This window comes from Camelina sativa, chromosome 16 (assembly GCF_030686135.1).
Source record: "Camelina sativa cultivar CO46 ecotype springtype chromosome 16, ASM3068613v1".
Lineage (NCBI taxonomy): Eukaryota > Viridiplantae > Streptophyta > Magnoliopsida > Brassicales > Brassicaceae > Camelina > Camelina sativa.
Window position 1 is genome coordinate 703,414 of NC_141895.1, and position 21,681 is coordinate 725,094.

At 38.3% G+C, this 21,681-nt stretch overlaps 5 protein-coding genes and 1 long non-coding RNA gene across 9 annotated transcripts; 2 read left to right on the forward strand and 4 right to left on the reverse strand.

Annotated features, from left to right (window-relative positions):
- Window positions 1–801: 801 nt before the first annotated feature.
- LOC104749114 (uncharacterized protein C24B11.05-like) lies at window positions 802–2,550 on the forward strand. The gene is made up of 6 exons (XM_010470690.3): window positions 802–1,262; window positions 1,382–1,447; window positions 1,539–1,636; window positions 1,730–1,855; window positions 1,941–2,138; window positions 2,219–2,550. The coding sequence occupies exons 1-6, from the start codon at window positions 1,223–1,225 to the stop codon at window positions 2,438–2,440; spliced, it is 750 nt and encodes a 249-aa protein (XP_010468992.1). The 5' UTR covers window positions 802–1,222; the 3' UTR covers window positions 2,441–2,550.
- LOC104749113 (peptidyl-prolyl cis-trans isomerase CYP20-3, chloroplastic-like) lies at window positions 2,534–4,239 on the reverse strand. Its single transcript, XM_010470689.3, has 7 exons — window positions 4,055–4,239; window positions 3,676–3,873; window positions 3,425–3,581; window positions 3,210–3,298; window positions 3,074–3,128; window positions 2,897–2,982; window positions 2,534–2,798 (listed from the first exon to the last, which is right to left on the reverse strand). The coding sequence occupies exons 1-7, from the start codon at window positions 4,109–4,111 to the stop codon at window positions 2,643–2,645; spliced, it is 798 nt and encodes a 265-aa protein (XP_010468991.1). The 5' UTR covers window positions 4,112–4,239; the 3' UTR covers window positions 2,534–2,642.
- Window positions 4,240–4,449: 210 nt separating this feature from the next.
- Window positions 4,450–5,343, reverse strand: LOC104749115 (uncharacterized). Its single transcript, XM_010470691.3, has one exon. It carries the CDS (start codon window positions 5,158–5,160, stop codon window positions 4,696–4,698), a length of 465 nt encoding a protein of 154 aa, XP_010468993.1. The 5' UTR covers window positions 5,161–5,343; the 3' UTR covers window positions 4,450–4,695.
- A 9,091-nt stretch (window positions 5,344–14,434) lies between these two features.
- LOC104749116 (uncharacterized) lies at window positions 14,435–18,374 on the reverse strand. 2 transcript variants are annotated; one of them, XR_015585416.1, is made up of 11 exons: window positions 17,982–18,374; window positions 17,737–17,887; window positions 17,512–17,640; window positions 17,067–17,304; window positions 16,588–16,968; window positions 16,288–16,501; window positions 16,000–16,205; window positions 15,801–15,874; window positions 15,216–15,291; window positions 14,996–15,139; window positions 14,435–14,895 (listed from the first exon to the last, which is right to left on the reverse strand). It is a non-coding gene; the product is annotated as an uncharacterized LOC104749116 (long non-coding RNA). The 2 variants fall into 2 exon arrangements; XR_761325.3 differs by lacking the exon at window positions 15,216–15,291.
- A 113-nt stretch (window positions 18,375–18,487) lies between these two features.
- On the forward strand, window positions 18,488–19,302 carry LOC147924997 (uncharacterized). The gene is made up of 3 exons (XM_087490657.1): window positions 18,488–18,523; window positions 18,572–18,651; window positions 18,870–19,302. The coding sequence occupies exons 1-3, from the start codon at window positions 18,488–18,490 to the stop codon at window positions 19,300–19,302; spliced, it is 549 nt and encodes a 182-aa protein (XP_087346783.1).
- Window positions 19,303–19,310: 8 nt separating this feature from the next.
- On the reverse strand, window positions 19,311–21,403 carry LOC104753187 (uncharacterized). 3 transcript variants are annotated; one of them, XM_087490470.1, is made up of 3 exons: window positions 20,436–21,401; window positions 20,126–20,299; window positions 19,311–20,024 (listed from the first exon to the last, which is right to left on the reverse strand). In XM_087490470.1, the coding sequence occupies exons 1-3, from the start codon at window positions 20,464–20,466 to the stop codon at window positions 19,450–19,452; spliced, it is 780 nt and encodes a 259-aa protein (XP_087346596.1). In that variant the 5' UTR covers window positions 20,467–21,401; the 3' UTR covers window positions 19,311–19,449. The 3 variants fall into 3 exon arrangements, 2 of the variants coding, with proteins under 2 accessions (XP_087346596.1, XP_087346597.1); XM_087490471.1 differs by having other exon boundaries at window positions 19,442–20,024; window positions 20,126–20,281; window positions 20,436–21,281; XR_015583826.1 differs by having other exon boundaries at window positions 19,454–20,024; window positions 20,126–20,276; window positions 20,436–21,403.
- Window positions 21,404–21,681: the final 278 nt, after the last annotated feature.

Here is a 21,681-nt window from a genome sequence, read left to right on the forward strand (position 1 = left end):
CAATATATGTTTCAACGGACGAAACCCATATCTATGAACTTTTATATGCGAGTATAATATTAGAGAACACACAAAAACAATCTTACTCTAATTAAGAAAATCAATATGTAAATTATTACACTTTTATACTGGAATGCGCATACTATAAACTTTCAGGCTTCAGCACAGTGTTACACTGAACTACGTTAGATTTACAATTGATGATTTTTTTTTTTTTTTTTTTACGGAATCTGAAAAGAAATTATAACCCGACGTAAGAAAATGAACACATGATCCATGTCAATAAATATGTTGCTAACCTAACTTCTTGGTTCTAGGTTTTTAAACCTTTTATTATAATAAAGAGTGCTCTCTGAATCAGCTAAACATTCGTTCGTTTGTATTAATTTATATGCAGATTTGATTCACTTTTATGGTGGATGATAATCATTTTTTATTTAATTTGGTTAACATACAACTATTTTTGATTTATAATCACAATACTTTTAGACTCACGTTTTTGTTATAAAAGAAAATTAAAATTATGTTTTTCATGATCAAACATTTTTTTGTTGCATGATACTTGACCTTTTTTTGTGTTCTGTCTACACTTGACATTTCAGAATATGCGACTGTTCACCTTTAATTTTACCCTTTGTGTTTGCATTATTTATAGAAAATGAAAATGGCAGGTCACGGAAAGTGGGAAATGACAAAGAAAATTATACGAATGTATACAATAAATAATAGTATATGCTAAACACATCATCTTATTATTTGCCTTTCATCAGCATATAAACAACATGGTGGATCATTATCATCATCGCCAAGTCACCTTCAACAATCATGCTTTCTGAAAATCATTTCATATTAATAATAATACACAAGCCATTGTAAACAGAAATAAAAATAGAGACAAAACCAAAAACATTTAAATAAATTATCGTATGTTTTCCAAACGATATAGATAATAATAGACCAGTGTTGAAACTCATTTCATTATTGTCTATCAGATACATTTATATTTAACTAAAAATTTATGATAATTGGCAAAGACCATAACAGATTAAGATAATAACCAAATATTTTATGTGTTATAAAAGACGTAATACATTAATATTTTTTCGAGTTGTGTATAAATACAGCCAACTCCTTCACATTGATCATAAGCTCTCTCTCACCCACACACCTTTCATTAAGTAATCTCTCGTTAACATCTTCCATTTTTTGCTAAATTAGAAAAATGGATGGATTTGCAGCCAAGTACGAGTGCTTGTTCTTTGGTAACACACATATATACACATCACCTTCAACGTCTTTTTTTTTGGTTTTTCTCTATGCAATTTCTGAAAAGTAATTAATCAAAAACGTTTTGTTCTTTAATTTGTTGTTGTTGTTGCAGATATGGACGATACTTTATACCCTTTGAGCATCGGAATCAACCTAGCTTGCCGAAACAACATCCAAGGTAAAGAGACTAACGTTTCAAGATCGAATGTTGCTTAACTATTAACGACTCAAGTTCTTATTTTGTTTGCTCTCTCTTTGTTATTTTGCAGAGTTCATGCTTAACCAACTCGGAATTGAAGAGAATGAAGTTCCAAAGATGTGTTTGGATCTTTACAAAGAATATGGAACCACCATGGCTGGTCTCAAGGTTAGCGATTTCAAAGTTCTCCATCTAAACCATACCAAGTTGTTCTTTATAACCGAACCAGACGAAATAACTACAACAGAGGCGTGTTTGCAGGTTCTTGGTTACGAGTTTGACAACGATGAGTTCCATGAATATGTCCATGGAAGACTTCCATACGAGAAACTTAAACCTGATCCAGTTCTCCGTAACCTTCTTCTCTCTATGCCTCACCGTAAAATCGTAAGTTTCTTCGAGCTTGTTCTTGTTCCTCATAATTCTCCACTGACTCCTTTTTCTCATTCTCTGTTTTTATCTTTCCCATCAGATCTTTACTAACGCAGACAAAGCTCATGCAACACGAGCACTTACCAGATTGGGTCTAGAGGATTGCTTCGAAGGAATCATTTGTTTCGAAACATTAAACCCTTCCTCTGACTCAAAGACTCAAATCCTCTGTAAACCTTCTGTTGAAGCCTTTGAAGCCGCAATTCGCATTGCAGACATTGTTGATCCACGCAAAACGGTAATAGATAAGTCACAACAAGTATCCTTCACAGTTTCCAGCTACCAAACTCAAACGTCTGTTTCTTTTTTTGTTTTCAGATGTTCTTTGATGACAGTATTCGTAACATCGCTAGTGCTAAAGCAACGGGGCTAAAAACCGTGTTTGTGGGGAACTCAGTGCTAGTTCCAGGTGCAGACTATGCACTAAGCAGCATTCATAACATAAAAGAAGCAATACCTGATTTATGGGAAGACAACAAAGATGAGAAGCTGGAGCCAATTGTTCAGCAAGCCGCAGTTGCAGCCATGGTCCATGCTTAGTCTAATAATATGAATCCCACATCGATTAAGAGAACCTTACTTGTACGTTTTAACTCATGTATCCGAAATAAAAGAAACAAAAGAACCAGAATATAAAAAATCTTTGGCTTTTTGATGGTTTAAAATTCCTCAACAGTCATCATAATAGCAAAAAACAGAACAAAGATCGCAATCACAATACACTGATCAATAGTGATTATAATCAAGCATCCATTGGGAGCTCTCCGCAAGCATAGATTCTACAACCTTTCTTGGGAACATCCATGGCGCGTGTCGGCTGAGACTCAAGAGTCCTCACAAGCTTCATACCTTCAATGACTTGTCCAAACACAACATGCTTGTTATCCAACCATGGAGTCTGCAACAAGAAGATAATCAAAGAACAAATCTGAATAAAAAAATTGTGAAGGCAAAACATATGAAAGATGAATAACTATAGATGAGGTGAAGAGTCACCTTGACAGTGCAAATGAAAAACTGGCTTCCATTAGTATTAGGACCAGCGTTTGCCATGCTCAAGATTCCAGGTCCAGTATGCTTCACTGCAAATGCGAATAATCAAAAGCATTAACACCTCTAAGAAACACAAGACAAAACCAGAACTACTTTTTGTTAATAAATCATAATACTCACGGGTGAAGTTTTCATCTTCGAACTTGGCACCGTAAATACTAATACCTCCAGTACCCTGTCAGGCCATATCGAACAAGACGATTTAGAAAGAAACATCAAATAACAAACAGTCTTATATGTAACCTTCTAAACTTACATTTCCCTCAGTGAAATCACCACCTTGAATCATGAAATCCTTAATAATACGATGGAAAGAGGAACCCTTGTACCCGTATTTTTTCTCACCTGGAAGATTATCAAAAATTCCTTTTAGACAATGGTTTTGTTTATCTACTATATAAAGTTCCAAACTTTAAACATCTCCAAAGAGACCAGCATCACACAGTTGGAAAGACAAAGAAGATCCTTTACCAGTACACAAGACACGGAAGTTTTCAACGGTTTTAGGGACAACATCTCCAAAGAGACCCATCACAATTCTTCCAGCAACCTCACCTCCAATTTCAACATCAAAGTAAACCTTGTTTGTCACTTTAGCTTGAGGTTCAATGACTTCTTCTTCTTCCTCCTATAAAACCAAGTTCAAGAATCAACAAAAATCCATAAGAAAACAGGACATTGATGATGACAAAATCAGGTTTTTTTGGGTGTGGAAATCTTACAGCAGCCATGGATTTAACACAAGCGGTTCTCTGGTGCTTGGTGGTGGTTGCACAAACTCCAGAAAATTGCTTAAGCGGGAAACTTGATGCATAGTGCAATCTCGAAGAAAATGCAATTCCAGAGGAACGAGCTCCGAAGCAAACTGATTGAGATGTTCGGTTTACGGAAGCTAATTGCGATTTAACACCGAACCCAATCTATAAAAAAAGACCAACCAAAAGAGATTTTAGACCAAAAACCCCAAAAGAACAGCAGCGAGAATATCCGATGGAGACAACTCACTCCACTTTAAACCAAAGTAGTCGCCATTGCTGGTAGAGTTAAAAATAAAATAAAAAGCATAGACTTTTACGAAAAGTATAGGATTAAGTAGGGAACCTGGGAAACAGAGCGAGAAGTGTGAACCATCTGCATTGTAGACGACGAAGCAGCCATTGATTTTGATAGAAGAATTCTTTTGTTGTTGGGGGAGTCTCTAGTTTTTGCAGATAAGAGAACCGCCTCGAGCCTTGTTTTTTTAAGTTAGTAGCAGATGTGGATTTGGTTATCCTAAGCATCTCTTACTAACTTACGCCGCATGATTACGACAATTAGGCCTTCTTTTTCATCCTTTTAGGCCCAGCCCAACAAGATATTCTCTTGGTTATTATAATAATTATACCATTTTAGTCCCGATAACTTATTACAGAACAAAGTAGGAAAATGAAACGTCCATGTTTTGAGACCGTTCATGTCTATCATCAGCTCTGCTCTTACGCTTTGTGTGATTTCGATTTTATCCGATAAAAAATTTAAGAAATTCCAGAAAATTGTTACAAAATACGTACATATTTTAACACTTTGCATATTTTACATACTTACTTAGGTCATAAGTGGAAAATTCAAGAAATTAGATTTTAGAAGATTGAAAAAAAGTTAACCTACTTGCCGCAAAATAAATAAAAAAACTAAAAAAGCCGATAAAATTAAAAATTAGTAAACAAAAAAAAAAAAAAAAAAAAAGGCCCCAAAAGTTTTGACTAAGGAAACTTTAAGCCCATTGATTTCAACATGTCAACAACACAGCTCCGATTTTGATGATTAACCCCCTCCTTGTCTTCAACCTTATTGTCACCGGAGTTTCGAAGCAGAGCTTCAATGATTTCCTTAAAAGGTATAATCTCATCACTCTCTTTCTCTTTCTTCTTCTTCTTCTTCAACTTTCTTCCGTCTTCTTTCCATTTCCCACCACCCCATTCGTACGACGGATCCATCCACGGCGGCAACACTCTCCTTCCGGCAGCAGTTGATGTCGAAGCTCCTTCCTTTTCCGAAACCCTAGATTCGATCTCTTTCGGCTGATTCGATGTCGCATCAACAGATCCCGGTGAAGTGGGAACAGAGACCATCACGATTCTTTCTTCGGAATTCGCCGGAAGAGCTGAATCCCAATCCCCCAGAATCTCTGAACTCTCTGCTTTATCTGAAGGTTTCTCCTCCTCCATTCTGACAAAAAAAAAGCTTCCGCAATTACACGAAAACCGGTGAACTGTTTTTGTAGGTTGTGTTGAAAGATGGATATAGAATGTTTTTGGGCTTTTCAACCTTTTTGGGCTTTTAAGTTGGGCCACATTTCAGATTTTGTCAGTTGATAATTTCAATTTACACTGAGATTATTTTTTTTACCTAACGGATGGGAACTTCGCAACTATTCTCGACATTCAGCTAACAACAATACATACATTTGTTTTTAGACGATTTCCATCTATTGAATTTTATGATACCCTAAGAAAAATCATATGATGATGAAAATATGTGTAACTCAATCGACTCAATCAGCAGTTTCAGTTTTTGGATTAGGTTAGATTGAGAATATTTCATAATATTTATTATGGTGGAAAAAATATACGTCCACTTCATTCTCCATTTTTACCTTTCATTTCTTCTCTGTATATTGACTAATTATAGTAAATATAGCTCAGCTATTCTCTATTGTATTATAATTTAATAATCAAATTTAATTAGTGTATAAATTTTGTAGAAAAACAAATATTTTAAAATATTATACTATATAGTAGTTGAATTTTTAATTTTTGAATTAATATTAAAAAATTTAAATGTTAAAAATTACATTTACTTGAAAAACGATTGAACTAGTGATGCCAAACTTACGAACCAAAAGCTATGCAATGGATAGGACACCAAGCTCGGTTATTCTCCATTGTATTGCAATTTTAACATTCAAATTTTTTTTATTAATCCAATCATTTATAACCATATTTAATTAGTGGGTAAAGTTTGTGATAATTTGTTTTCTAGAAATACAGTGGTTGAATTTCCTATTTTAGTTTTTTTGGTTGAATTAGTATTAAAAATTTAAATATTAAAATTACAATACTTGAAAAAAGATTGAACTAGTGATGCCAAACTTACGAACCAAAGACGATGCAATGGATAGGACACCAAGTTCGGTTATTCTCCATTGTATTGCAATTTTAACACTTAAATTTCTTTTACTAATTTGACCATCTTTTAACAATATTTAAGTAAAAATATCAAATTTGTAATAATGAATTTAAGTTCAAATAGAATCATTATAATAATATAAATGCGTGTTCAACTAACCTGAATCAACTATCTAGTAGGGAGAATGAGAAAACCTGATCCTTTCTTTCCGCGCATCCAAATTCCCTAGTAGACCTGCCAATATTTCATCATACGAGTAAATATTTGGATACATCAAACATGTAGGCCCTGTTCCGACGAGTGTTGCTGAAATAGCTGCAGCAACCGGAAAAAATGACGCAAACGAAGGCAAAATCATGATTGATCAGAAATAAAGAGTTACTGGAGATGAGATTTATTGTCGCTAGCTCCGGAAAACGAGTCGCTGCAATTTCCGGCGACCGTTTTAACTAACACGGCAACTGAAAAATCATTAATTACTCACCATTTGTTCTACGTCATGTGTCGCTCATTTCAAAAATCATTAAAAACAAAGTTATATTTGAGTAGCTGAAGCGACACTGTAACGAACAGGGTCGTAGTCTTAAAAGCATATACCACAATAATAGAAACACACCAAATTAAGCTGTGTAATAAGATGACATGACATTCATTAGTCCCTACAGATTCAAATTCACACACCCATACGGATAGTCTGATAGATCCTAATAATGCATACATATATCATCATCATTATTTCTCATTCAATACACGCACGAACTTACCTCAAACGAATAATGGAAACAGAATTGAATTGAAAGGATCGTTGAGGAATATGAGAGAACCAATTAAGACTTACGGGAGGTGAAAACGGTTTCTCCGGCGTAACGTAACCAGCTTTGCATGTTTGAGAGAAGAACCCAAGTCAACTACAATATAGCTCTAAACCTTCATCTGTCGTCCAACAGATACGATCAAAACCCGCGACGAAAAAAAGTAAAGCCCTTGACAAGACGAACTCATGCGAAAAGGATAAAGACGATGTTGTAAACAGAGTTTAGGGATGAGTGATACAAGAAAAGCTACCTCCGCCGTACATAGCTGCCGAGAACGCGGAAGGCAGAGAGCTTTTCTCTAACGGAGTTTCTATAAACGATACAGCCTCCAACAACATGGTTTGTGATACAGGCCCAACAGAACTCAGGTCCAGCTCAAGCCCATCAGCTTCTGTACCCAACTCACTCCAACGTTTACTTGCAAAAGAAGACAAAGACAGAACAGAACAAGTCAGAGGTTTGGTAAATGTTGCAGAAGACAAAAACAGAGGAAACAGAGAATCAACAGAAACTGCAGGAGGTCCCACAGTGACATTACAAAATAGGTTTGAGCTTCTAGGATCATGTGATATTGAAGACAACTCACACCAGCTGGACAAGTGTGGAAGGATCTAGACTTTAGGGGTTTAACATTGTATCCCTATATAACCACTATGTCTTTGTAAGAGAAACTTAAGGTTGAAGAAATAAGTAAACAAAGTTATTTCTATTTCTCTCTATCTTCTTCATGGTATCAGAGCCATGGATAGAAACATGGACCTCTACTCTACTCCTTCACTACACATCTCAAATTGCGTTACTCTAAAGCTCACTGAGCAAAACTATATTATCTGGAAATCCCAGTTCGAATCTTTTCTCCAAACTCAAGATCTACTTGGCTTTGTTAATGGCGCCCTCAAATCACCGGAGAAGACTATACCTATCCGCAACAAAGAAGGGAAGGTTGAAGATGTTCTCAATCCGGACTTTGAGAGTTGGTCCAGGTCTGACCAAGTCGTTAAGGCATGGCTGCTTGGCTCAATGACTGAGAATGTTCTTCGCCTAGTCGTTGGCGCTGCAACTGCTCAAGAGATCTGGGATACTCTAATTTCTCACTTCAATCGCACCTCTTCTTCCAGACTGTTCGAACTGCAATGTCGCCTGCAAAACTCTGAAAAGTTGGACAAAAACATGTCTGACTATCTTCAGAGCATTAAAGACATTTGTGATCAGTTAGCTTCCATTGGTGATCCTGTTAGTGAGAAGATGAAGATTTTTGCTGCTCTAAGAGGCCTAAGTCGTGACTATGAGCCAATAATCACTGTCATCGAAGACTCAATGGATCGAAGTCCTCAACCAACTTATGACAATGTGATCTCCCGACTAACTGGTTATGAGGATTGACTCCAAGGCTACTCCAACTCGTCTGATGTCACTCCACACCTTGCCTTTCACACCATGCGGTCATCCAACTTCTCAGGTAGAGGACGTGGTAGCAGAGGAAGAGGACGTGGAAACGGTTTCTCAACCAGAGGACGTGGCTTCCACCAACAGTTCTCAGGATCTCCTCAGTTTTCAGTCTCTTCTCAGTTTCCAAGCTCTTCTCACGGTTCCACTAAACCTGAGTTACCAGTCTGTCAAATCTGTAGCAAACGAGGACATAATGCTCTAGATTATTGGTACCGCTTTGATGAAGAGTATCAGAAACCGGAGGTTGCAGCTGCAGCTTTCTCTGCTCTTCATATCACCGATGTAACTGACGATGGTGCTTGGTATCCAGATTCCGGTGCAACAGTTCATATTACCAACACCACTCAACGTTTGCAGAAAGCTCAGCCTTACACCGGAACAGATACAGTCATGGCAGGTGATGGTAATTTTCTCCCTATAACTCACATCGGTTCAGCAAATCTACCTTCTACTTCAGGTAATCTCCCATTAAAAGATGTGTTGGTTTGTCCTGCAATAGTGAAATCTTTGCTTTCAGTTTCAAAATTGACTAAGGACTATCCTTGTGCAATCACGTTTGATTCTGATGATGTTCTTATTAAGGACAAGCAAACAAGGCATGTTCTGACAAAGGGAAAGGAAAATGATGGTCTTTACAAATTGGAGGATGGAAAGTTTAAGACGTTCTACTCTACCAGACAAATCAAAACCTCTGATGAAGTCTGGCATCGAAGATTGGGACATCCTAACACTCAAGTTCTCCAACTTCTTTCTGCGAATAAGGCGATTCAAATCAATAAAAGCACCACCAACATGTGTGAATCGTGTCGGTTAGGGAAGAGTTCGAAATTGCCGTTTGTTTCTTCTAATTTTCATGCATCCAGACCCTTAGAGAGAGTTCATTGTGATCTCTAGGGTCCTTCTCCTGTCTCTTCCATTCAGGGATTCAGGTTCTATGTAGTCTTTATTGACAACTTTTCAAGATATTGTTGGTTTTATCCTCTTAAGAGAAAGTCAGATTTCTGCTCTATATTCATCAAGTATCAGCTTCTTGTTGAAAATCTTCTTCAAAACAAAATTGGCATATTTCAGTCTGATGGTGGAGGTGAATTCATAAGTCAAAGGTTCTTGAATCAGCTGCAAGAGTCTGGTATACAGCACTATATCTCCTGTCCACACACACCACAACAAAATGGGTTGGCAGAAAGAAAACATAGGCAACTTACAGAAAGGGGTCTTACTCTTATGTTTCAAAGTAAGACACCTCAAAGTTATTGGGTGGAGGCTTTTTTCACTGCAAAATTTCTCTGCAATCTCTTACCAACAACCGCACTTGATAGTGATCATAGTCTGTATGAAGTTTTGCACGGCAAGGCCCCAAATTACTCAGCTCTACGCACCTTCGGATGTGCCTGCTACCCAACGCTTAGGCCATATGCATTAAATAAGTTTGATCCACGGTCTCTCAAGTGTATTTTTCTAGGTTACACAGAGAAATACAAGGGATATCGTTGCTATCATCCTCCTACAGGTCGTGTATATTTGAGTCGACATGTTATATTTGATGAAGCCTCATTCCCATTTGCGGATACATACTCTTCTCTGCAACATTTTGTTCCCACACCTCTGTATACAGCATGGATCAAAGGTTCTTGCAGCGGTTCTCAACTCTCTCCAGTCACTCCAGTTACTTCAGTCACTGAACAAGATTCAAGTGAACCTTTATTTTCTGCAGACTCTGCTCCCACTCTCTCAACTCCAGCTCAAGCTGATTCTGCAATTCCAGCTCCAGATGATTCTCCTCCCACTCTCTCAACAGAAAATGACTGTTCACCTGATTGCTCAACTGATAGTGATGAGGAATGTACTGAGTGTACGACAAGCTTAGACCTTGTTCCTATAGGCAACATCGTTCTCTCATCACCACCTCAGCTGACCACATTCGGTGCAACAGATCAACCTGAAACATCAACTGCAGAACTTCAACTGGCGTCGACTCATCCGATGATCACAAGATTAAAATCAGGCATTAGCAAACCAAATCAGCGCTATGCCCTTCTCTCTCACAAAGTATCTCATCCAATGCCTAAAACAGTCACTGAGGCTCTCAAAGACGAACGTTGGACTGCTGCTATGGGGGAAGAAATGGGAAATTGTACAGCAACAGGAACCTTTTCTCTTGTTCCTCCTCCATCTGATATGAATGTGCTTGGCTCAAAATGGGTTTTCCGAGTGAAACTTCATGCTGATGGTTCATTAGACAAATACAAAGCCAGATTTGTTGCTCAAGGTTTTAATCAAGAAGAAGGCATTGACTATCTTGAAATATATAGTCCAGTTGTTCGCACTCCTACAGTTCGAGCTGTTCTCCACATTGCTACTCTTCTCAATTGGGAACTCAAACAAATGGATGTCCACAATGCTTTTCTCCATGGGGACCTTACAGAAACTGTTTACATGAAACAACCTGCAGGCTTTGTGGATGAAGAACATCTTGATCATGTATGGCTAATGCACAAATCACTCTATGGACTTAAACAAGTTCCAAGAGCATGGTTTGATAAGTTCAGCAATTTTTTGCTTGAATTTGGTTTCTTTTGCAGCATTCCTGATCCTTCTCTCTTCATTTGTGCTAAAAATGGGGATGTTATCTTCCTGTTGCTTTATGTTGATGACATGGTGATCACAGGAAATTCCTCCAGCCTCCTCAACAACCTTCTTGAAGAGCTCAACAAACGTTTTCGAATGAAGGATCTCGGTCAACTGCATTATTTTCTCGGGATTCAGGCTCATTTTCACTCGGGTGGCCTATTTCTTTCTCAACAGAAATATGCGGAAGACCTTCTTATTACTGCAGCTATGTCAAATTGTTCTTCTGTTGCTACACCGCTACCACAACAACTCAACAAAGCTCCACATCAAGATCGACTCTTTGAGAATCCCAAATACTTCTGCAGTCTTGCTGGCAAACTGCAATATCTGACTCTTACAAGACCAGATATTCAGTTTTCTGTCAATTATGTGTGTCAAAAGATGCATGCCCCTACCGTTTCTGATTTTCACCATCTCAAACGTATACTTCGCTACATAAAGGGTACTGCTACAATGGGAATTTCTTTCAACAACACCACAAACTGCAAGATGAGAGTGTTTAGTGATAGTGATTATAGTGGCTGCAACAACACAAGTCGTTCCCCTGGTGGTTTTTGTACATTCCTTGGTGATAACATCATCTCCTGGTCTTCTCGCAAACAACCTACGGTCTCCAAAAGCTCCACAGAAGCCGAGTACCGAGCTATGTCCGAAGCTACCTCCGAGATCACCTGGCTTGTGAATCTTCTTCGCAGTCTTGGTGTCCCTCAGTTTGAAACACCTGAGTTGTTCTGCGACAATCTCTCTGCTGTGTACCTCACTACAAATCCGAGTTTTCATGCTCGCACAAAGCACTTCGCTAACCATTATCATTATGTTCGTGAACAAGTGGTTTTTGGCAATCTCATTGTCAATCACATCTCTGCAGATTACCAGGTTGCTGATGTCTTCACCAAGTCACTTCCGCAGGGTCCTTTTGAGGAATTGCGATTCAAACTTGGAGTCGTTGTGCCACCTACTCCAAGTTTGCGGGGGCGTATAAACGATGCAGCCTCCAATAACATGGTTTGTGATACAGGCCCAACAGAACTCAGGTCCAGCTCAAGCCCATCAGCTTCTGTACCCAACTCACTCCAACGTTTACCTGCAAAAGAAGACAAAGACAGAACATAACAAGTCAGAGGTTTGGTAAATGTTGCAGAAGACAAAAATAGAGGAAACAGAGAATCAACAGAAACTGCAGGAGGTCCGACAATGACATTACAAAATAAGTTTGAGCTTCTAGGATCATGTGATATTGAAGACAACTCACACCAGCTGGACAAGTGTGGAAGGATCTAGACTTTAGGGGTTTAACATTGTATCCCTATATAACCACTATGTCTTTGTAAGAGAAACTTAAGGTTGAAAAAATAAGTAAACAAAGTTATTTCTATTTCTCTCTATCTTCTTCAGTTTCGTCTGAGGGTCAAAGCGAAGCGGGGTTAAATAATAAAAAAAATTGGAAGTTATATCTGTCGACAAAGAAAATAAAAATGGAAATTACTCTTAATTTACAAAATATTACCGTTACATACTTCCTTTACTTTAAAAAGTTACCGTTGATACTTATTGTAAAGCAAAACCAGTTATGTATTAGTAATTAATTCCTATAAATTATAATATAAAGTATAAACCCAGACAATAGATTAGATACATCATACATAGGTCTATTTTTTGCAATGAATCAATCAAAAACAGTATAAATCTGATGAAATATGAACCCAATCCCACAAAATTATAGATATTCTGGAAACAGTTTGATCATCATCTTGAGAAGTTTTTTTGTTGTTTTAAAAAGGAAACACAAGAGATATATATATATATATATATATATATATATATTTCCATATTAATTTGATTTTACTAGTATATATATATCTCAAGTTGTATCTCTCAAAGTTTGTAATCCTATCATAGGTGGTAATGGTATGAACGAAGTTGTGAACATTTTGACCCAAAAAAGAAGAAGCAAAGGCTGAATTTAAACTGTGGGAAATCATTTTACCGTCAATCACCGTGATTAATTGTTGTCTTCTTTATTGAGTATATAAACCGTGATATGTGTAGACAATAAAATGATGCAAATCTCAATCTGATGACTCGGCAACCGGAACTACGTCGTCTCAATTTGGATTAGAGTATTACTACTACTTGGCATGATTGAAATAGACATGGCTTTCAGTTTTGGGTCTATGCTTATTATTATGTTCGAGTTTGGACTATTTTAAATTTTCCCCCCTAAAGGATCAGATTGACAGATATTATTATTGTCTACCGTTCACACTCCTGTTCTTCTTTCTTTATTGGACAAATCATTCATGAGACAAAAATTACTACAGTACCACCATTTTATACATGAAACTAGGTAACAACTCACACCTAGTGCAGTATAAAATAATTATTAAATATTTTTACTGTAATTTTTTTTTACAAAATCTATTATATTTATTGGTAATTGAAATCTAAATTTTAATTATTATACAAAATTATATCTATATATTATATTATCATATCATAAAAAGAAAGAGTTTTTAAAATTCATTTAAAAGATTTTATAAAAATGTAATTAAAGGATATAATTTAGTTAGAAAGAGAATATAATAATTTAATTTTGGGTGTTAATTGTATTTTTGGAAGAATACAATGGCATATAAATATAAATATTATAAAAAACTGATGATAAATAAAGGAAATAGTGTTCAGAGCTCTGTGAATGCGACACATCAGCATTTGTGTGAGAATGCTTCTTTTTCAATATATATATAAGGGATGTTTTTACTGTAATTTTTATTTACAAAATCTATTATATTTATTGGTAATTGAAATCTAAAAATTCGATTGTGTAATATATATAGATATATATAATTTTTGTATAGTAATTAAAATTTAACCCGTGAGAATTATTATAATATCAATCTTATATTATTATATCATAAGAACAAAAAGTTCTTAAAATTCATTTAAAAGATTTTATAAAAATGTAATTAAAAGATATAATTTAGTTAGAAAGAGAATATAAGAATTTAATTTTGGGTGTTAATTGTATTTTTGGAAGAATACAATGACATATAAATATAAATATTATTAAAAACTAATAACAAATAAAGGAAATAATGTCCAGAGTTCCGTGAATGCGACACGTCAGCATTTTGTGTGAGAATGATTCTCTTTTAATATATAAGGGATTGGGAAATTACATTTTAATACAGTTTCCAATAATCTTTATTTATATATTTGTGTGTGTTTGATAGTTTAATTACAAATATTTTCTTATTAAAGAAAAGTCTACAAATGACATTCAAGGGATATATTTTAATTTTTGAAAAGTATATTGTAACAGTTGTGCTCTTTGTTTACGAAATAAAAGAATTCTTCTTTGAGAATAAAATACCCCGTTGAGTAAAGAGAGAAATATGAAGAAAAAAAACCCCAAAACTGAGTTAAACATAACAAAGATTGAAACAAAACGTCAATGTTTTCACACACACAAAGATACTACGTACTGACTGCCGCGGGACATCATTCAAAAGTAAAAATTGATAGAAATAACACTACCGTTCCCAACACTGCATTCGTCTCAGGTAGGTTTAAAGGAAGACTTCCAACTTACAAGCATATCCAGAGCGTCCTCAGTCACATGTGGGACGCGGACAACGGCTTGAGGTGCATTTGAATCACGCCAATAACTCCATGCTAGTAAGGCTACCAAATGAGTATATTCGAACCAAGGTCCTCGAGAAGAAGCTATGGTATATAGGAGAATGTATGTTCCTTGTTGCTCATTGGGACTCTACTGGTGGTGCAAAAACTGACTTGGATGCTATCCCCATTTGGGCACATCTTAAAGGCATGCCCTTCGACCTAATGCACCAAAAAGGGATAAGTCTAGTGGCGGGCCTGGTTGGTGAACCAAAAAAAATGGATGAATTCACACGCAACTTGGTCAGTATCTCTGAAGCACATGTTAAGGTGGAAAGGAACCTAAATCAACTATTACCTTCTTCGGTTGAAATTGAATGATCAAATGGTGAAGTCATCACCATTGCAGTCGAATACCCTTGGATCCCTCCCACAAGCTCTCATTGTAAGGGGATCGGACATGTTGTTCGTTACTGCCCTAGTGTTGCCCCAACCTGGACTCCTGCACAAAATCCAAAACCAGCGTCAAATAGAAGAAGTAATGATCCTTCTGTAAAGGGTAAAGAACATGCGGTTACTTCTCCCACTACTACTGCTCCTGCGGCGGTTGATATGGCGGGTTGTTCCAGTGACCCTGCAAAGACTCCCTCAGCCCTGACAAACCACAACAACAATGCCACTCCATCAAAAACTGCTTCAATCCAGCCTTCTCAAAACTCTTTTCCTGCACCAATGGATATTTCCACCTCACCCTTGCCTCTGTCAAAGGCAACTGTCTCCAACCCTTTTGAAGTCCTTGCTGAACCAGTCTACCATATAAACCCACCCCCTCCACCTTCCTCCACAACTTCAACTAATCCGCATCCCACCCCCTCCCCTAACCCTTCCATTGTTTCCTCACCCCCGCTGGAACCTGCAAAAACTACCCCTTCTCTATCTGTGGTGTCTCCTCCCCCCATGGGGGAGACTCCTCACCACTCCTAAATCCACCCCCAACCCTTAACCACGTATATACAACCATTTTTTTGGAACATCCGAGGTCTAAACGATCTGGATAAACATCGACCTTTTTCTAACTGGCTTGCAACCCATAAGCCTCTTTTTGGTGCTATCTTAGAAACCCATATCAAGGAAACAAATTTGAACAGAGTTATGAACCTTACCTGTCCTGGTTGGCAATTTGTCTCTAACCATGCTTCTGATCTGGATGGTAGAGTAATCATCGTGTGGAAATCTCCTGCCAATATTACGGTTCTTCATCAATCGAGGCATATGATAACCACTGAAGTCACAATTCAGGGAGGGCATAGATTTATCTTCACAGCTCTATATGCTCCTAACTTAGGAGACGAACGAACTGACCTCTGGTGTGAGTTGATCAACCTTCAACAAAGACTCCAGGTGGATTCACAACCTTGACTTCTTGGAAGGGATTTCAACCAAATCATCCATCCAGCTGAGCACTCAAACCCGAATGTTGACCACTGGTCCTCGCGTATGATAGAACTTCGCGATTGCCTCCTGCAAATGGAGCTGTTTGATCTCCGTCATCAAGGTCCCTTCTTCACCTGGTCCAATAAAAATCCCTCAAACCCTATAGCAAAAAAACTAGATCGACTGCTAGTTAACAACCACTGGCTAGCTTTATACCCCAATAGTGTGGCTTCCTTCCTGGCTTCTGAAGTTTCTGATCATTCGTCTTGTCTTCTCAACCTGGAAACCTCCCTCCCTTGTGCTGGCACCAAACCTTTCAAATTCTTTAACTTCCTAACCTCTCATCCCCAATTCTTCCAAACGATTGAGACTGCATGGATCTTGGCTGGAACTTTACATCCCTTGGAAACAAGTTTAGCTGTTTTGAGTGCTAAACAGAAAACAATAAAGCGAGATATTAAAACACTTTCCAGAGATAATTTTTCGGATATTCAGACTCGAGTGCGAGAGGCTAACCTTTTATTAAACAATGTGCAGGTACAAGCGATGGCCACACCTTCTCCTGCCCTATTCCAACAAGATCGTGCTCTTCACACTCGATGGGAATTCCTCAGAAAGATTGAAGAAGCCTATTTCAAACAAAGATCTCCTATCAACTGGTTAAAAGAAGGGGACTTGAACACATCTTACTTTCATCGAGTGACTTTAACCAGAAACGCCTTCAATGCCATAAGATCCTTCTCCTCGACTTCAGGCACTATGGTGGATGACCCTCTAGAAATGAGTCGAATAGCAGTAGCACACTTCCAATCCATACTTGGTCCCCACTCTCTGCCACCAATCGCTGTCTCTCTTAACTGGCTTCAAAGTATTATCCAATACCGTTGTTCCCCTGAGCTGAAACAAACAATGATAAAGCTTCCCACGTTAGAAGAGATTAAGAGAGTGATGTTTAAAATTAATGGGAATAAGGCTCCAGGCCCTGATGGGTTCACCTCAAATTTCTACAAGACTGCTTGGGAAATTCTTGGCTCGGATGTTACTGGTAGCATTATGCAGTTCTTTCATTCAGCTTTCCTCCCGGCGGCTGTAAATGCAACTATCCTAGCCCTGATTCCCAAGTCCCCTGGTGCTTCTCTTATCTCGGACTTCAGACCCATATCCTGCTTGAATACCCTTTATAAAGTCATCTCAAAGCTCCTTGTCTCAAGGTTGAAGCCTGTTCTCCCTGACCTGATTCAAAAGAACCAAACTGCATTTATTAAAGGAAGGTTGTTAGTTGAGAATACACTGTTAGCTGCAGACTTGGTCAATGGATATCAAAAAGAAAAAGGACCTAAGCGTATCACTATCAAAGTAGACATTGCAAAAGCGTTTGATACAGTTAGATGGGAATTTATATTCGGTTGTCTGCGAGGAATAGAAGTCCCTGAACTTTACCTAAGGTGGCTAAAAGCGTGTGTCTGTACTCCGTCTTTTTCTGTGGGCTTCAATGGGTCTGTACACGGCTACTTTAAAGGATGTAGAGGTTTGCGACAGGGAGATCCACTCTCACCCTACCTCTTTGTCCTTGTCATGAATTGTTTATCAGTCATGTTAGATAAAGCAGCTGAGGAGGGTAAATTCAAATATCACTACAAATGTCAGAGGTTAAAACTCACGCACCTGTGCTTTGCTGATGACCATTTAATTTTTACTGATGGATCCCTTTCTTCTGTACTAAGTGTCCTCCAAGTACTAAAATCATTCGAAGAGGCCTCAGGACTTGCGATCAGTCTCCCCAAAATAAGTTTCTTTGCATCCGGACTGCATCAGCCTGAAATTGATCAAACCAAGGCAGCATCAGGCATTGCTCATGGCCAACTCCCTATACGCTATTTGGGTATTCCTCTATGCAACAAAAAACTTACGCTGCTTGACTGTGCTCCTCTCATCCAGCGTGTGAAAACAAAACTCAATAGCTGGTCGACCAGAACTCTCTCTTTTGCAGGCTGGTTGCAAATGCTAAATATTGTCATAGCTGGTATCACAAATTTCTGGTGCTCTGCATTGGTGCTGCCAAAGAAATGTATCGACACTTTGAACTCTCTTTGTGGAATGTTCTTATGGAAGGGTTGCCTTGAGGGACACCATTCAGCGCGAGTTGCTTGGAGCACGGTTGTCACTGCAAAATCAGAAGGAGGGTTAGGCATACGAGATCTAAAAAAGTGGAACAAGGCTTGTCTAGTTAAACTTATCTGGCTGCTTTTCTTTAGATCTGGGTCGATTTGGGTAGCTTGGTTCAAAGAAGTTGTCCTTGCTGGTAACTTGAGCAATTTCTGGGTCAGGAAACCAAATAGCCAGCACTCTTGGATAGCGAAAAAACTTTTAAAGATAAGAGAATAAGCTTACCTTTGGATAATGGTGAAGCTAGGAAATGGACGAAAGTGTCGCTTCTGGTCAGATCGTTGGTGTAAGCTAGGGCGAATGAGCGACTCCTTGAGTGGGGATCTGTCTATAGGTATTCCCAAAAGTGCAGTCCTGGCGGATCTATGGAAAAGAGGGAACTGAAGATTACCACCTGCAAGGTCGGAGGCCCAAGTTAGTTATCAAGCTGAATTATCGACTCTACAACTAACGGAGGAAGAAGACTCTCATACCTGGTGGATTAATGATCGAGTGAAGGACAGCCACTCAACCGGTAGGATCTGTTCAGCGCTAGGTGAAGAGTTGCCTTCGGTGCCGTGGCATAAGATTGTTTGGACCTCCAGAGGAATCCCCAAACACAATTTTTTAACTTGGTTGGTTGTATTGAACAGGTGCCCAACTCGTGACCGACTTTTGCAATGGGGATTGCAGGTTGACTCCCGCTGTTTACTCTGCGCGATTGGATCTGAAAGCCGTGATCATCTTTTCTTCAACTGCCCATACAGCTGGTCGCTATGGAGCAAGATCTCTCGCCGCTGCAACCATAACTCTGCACCTTCCTGGACTGGAACAATGAACGGTCGCATCAACTACAAAGGCTCCTGTGAAGCAAGGAAACTCCTACTAATCGCCTGGCAGGCACTGATATACTTCCTTTGGACTGAACGGAATCACAGGTTGCATCGGAACTGTTTTAAGCCAGCTGATCATCTCCTCCATCAGGTTGATCAGCTTGTGCGAAACAGAGCCCTTAGCTTCCGTGATTCCAACCCAACTCTCACCTCCACTCTGTTTGGCCTCTGGTTCGCTGGATCGCACAACTGAAAAGAATGTTACAAAACCCTAATCTCTCGACCTTTTGCGATCTCACCGAAGAGTCATCTCTCACCATTCAATGGATGATGACAAAGGTGGTTTGAAACGGTTTAATTGCCACCCGTTTTCTTTTGGTTTAATCGTAACTATCATGGTTCACTTATGGTTCATTTCTAATTCTTTCTCAATGGGTATTTTGTAATCGATTATATCTAATTGGACTTCCAGTATTGGGCTCTCTAGCCCTCTAAACATTTTATGTCTCAGTTTTTCAATTTGAAGACCCTTTAACAAAAAAAAAAAAAAAAAAACACTGCATTCGTCTCCATTGGGTTTTGCAACACTGCTTCGCTCCCTACACCTTCCGCTTTGCTTTTCAACTTTAGGTGATTTCGATTTTTTTATACGACATCTCCTACACTTCATCTTCAGCTTATAGGCAACACCGAGTGAGAAGCTTCTTCCTCTACAAGTGCAAGTACAACGACGACGTTTCTTCCGGTTCCGCATATTATTATTGTCCACACTTCCGCTTTGGTCGATAGGATCATCATCACCCGGTTGAATTAGGAGAACTTGGTAATTTTTCGTGGATTTCAAACGTCCAACAATCTCGACGAACTCATGAGAGGTGTCTCCCAATATTAGCATCAAAGTACACGGTTCTGGATGTTCAGCTGACCATGAAACAAGGTCTTCAAGCATCTTTTTCTGTCCCGCGTATCTGTGTCCTGAAACAAACAAACAAAACAAACATTAGAGATCTGATGATCAACATGTTAACATAATCATTAAAAAAAAATTAATTTAGAAGGAAATTAATTTATAAAACCTGCGGGGAAGTGATTGAGCTTAATGTCTCCAGCTGGAAAGTCATGACCAGTTAAATCACCATAAGCCCTTAATGAGAGAGGACCACGATGACCAAAACTCGTAAGATTCGATCTTATTTTCTCCAAAACCTCACCAGCAGGGATCTCGCACTGTTCTATGTCCCAAAAGACGTCTGTCTCAGCGGCAGCGAGATGTTTTTTTTTTAACAAAAGAAACAAATTACGAAACGGACACAACTAATCTAATCCAAATCTACAAACTTATGGAAAGAGGCAAAAAAACAAAAAATCTAACGGAGAAGATCTTACTTGCGTAATCGCCGAGGAACATATCAGACATGGTTTTTTTGCCGGATTGAACGAAAGAACTAAGAGACTATTTAGTTGGTCCGTGAGGGTTTTTTAGCTCTGTCGCTGCGGATTTTTTTTAGGGTTTTGGTGGTGTGTGCTAACTTCGATTCTACCCCCTTGGTAACACAAATACGAAACCAAGTAGCTGTGGGTAGTTTGGTAACTTCGCAAGTCAAGCATGACTCAGATTCATTCTAATTACCATAGAGAGAACAAGAGGTCGACTTGGACCAATCTTGGGTGGTGTTAACAGGCCACCTAAACTGGATTTCTCCATGGGCCTTGTTAACAGCTTGCGAATTGCAATGAACAAGCAAAAACCGACCAGAAGATAATTCAAAATATCGAATCAGAAAAATACGCAGAATGAGACCTTTTCATTCTTATTAATAACGACCGAAACTAATCTCAAGTTGCACGACCATAGGAGAGAGATTAGGAGATCCAAGCTAAATAAAAAATGATTTAAGTCTAACAAGAACCTAATGTTGTCAACTTATAAATGCTCAAAATGAAACTTAAATTTCAATCAGATTTGACTTGTTTGTTACTTTTGGACATACTACCAAAACATCTTACTTTGTTTCAAAAATCGAACATCCCATCGGTTACAATAATAAAAGCCTATACGATTTTCTATATAGAAAAGAGAACTGCGAAAAGGAGTTTGGTTGAGAAAATTAGTTTACCTTTCTTCGCTAACAAGCAAGATGATAGATGGCTGAAACTAGACTAAGTAACGTAAAAAATATGTATTCCGGGATATTCAAAATCCCAAAAAAAAAAAGCATACGTTTTCATGTTACTTAGTCTAGATCAGACATCTTAGTAACAAGTCTGAAAACCTCCACGAAAAAGTAGAAAGAGAGGGCCAGACAGAGAATAAAAGGGAAGAGATTAGGTTGAGAGGCGGCGGCTAACACTACAGAGAATGAAAGTACATCTCTGATTTTAACCTATGGACTGGTATCGTTAACACCTCCCGCTAATTTACGCCGGCGAGGATTTACCCCAAATGGGCCAATTTAATATTCTACCAGGCCCAGCCCAACAACATAAACGAACATGCTTCGTCCCGCCTCAAGAATTGGAAACTGAAACCTTTTTAAGAGTTTTTTAATCTCTGATCTGGAATACAATTCGGTGTATGTAACCTTAGAATTATAGATAACGAAAGCCAAAACTTAAAAGTTAAATTAAAATA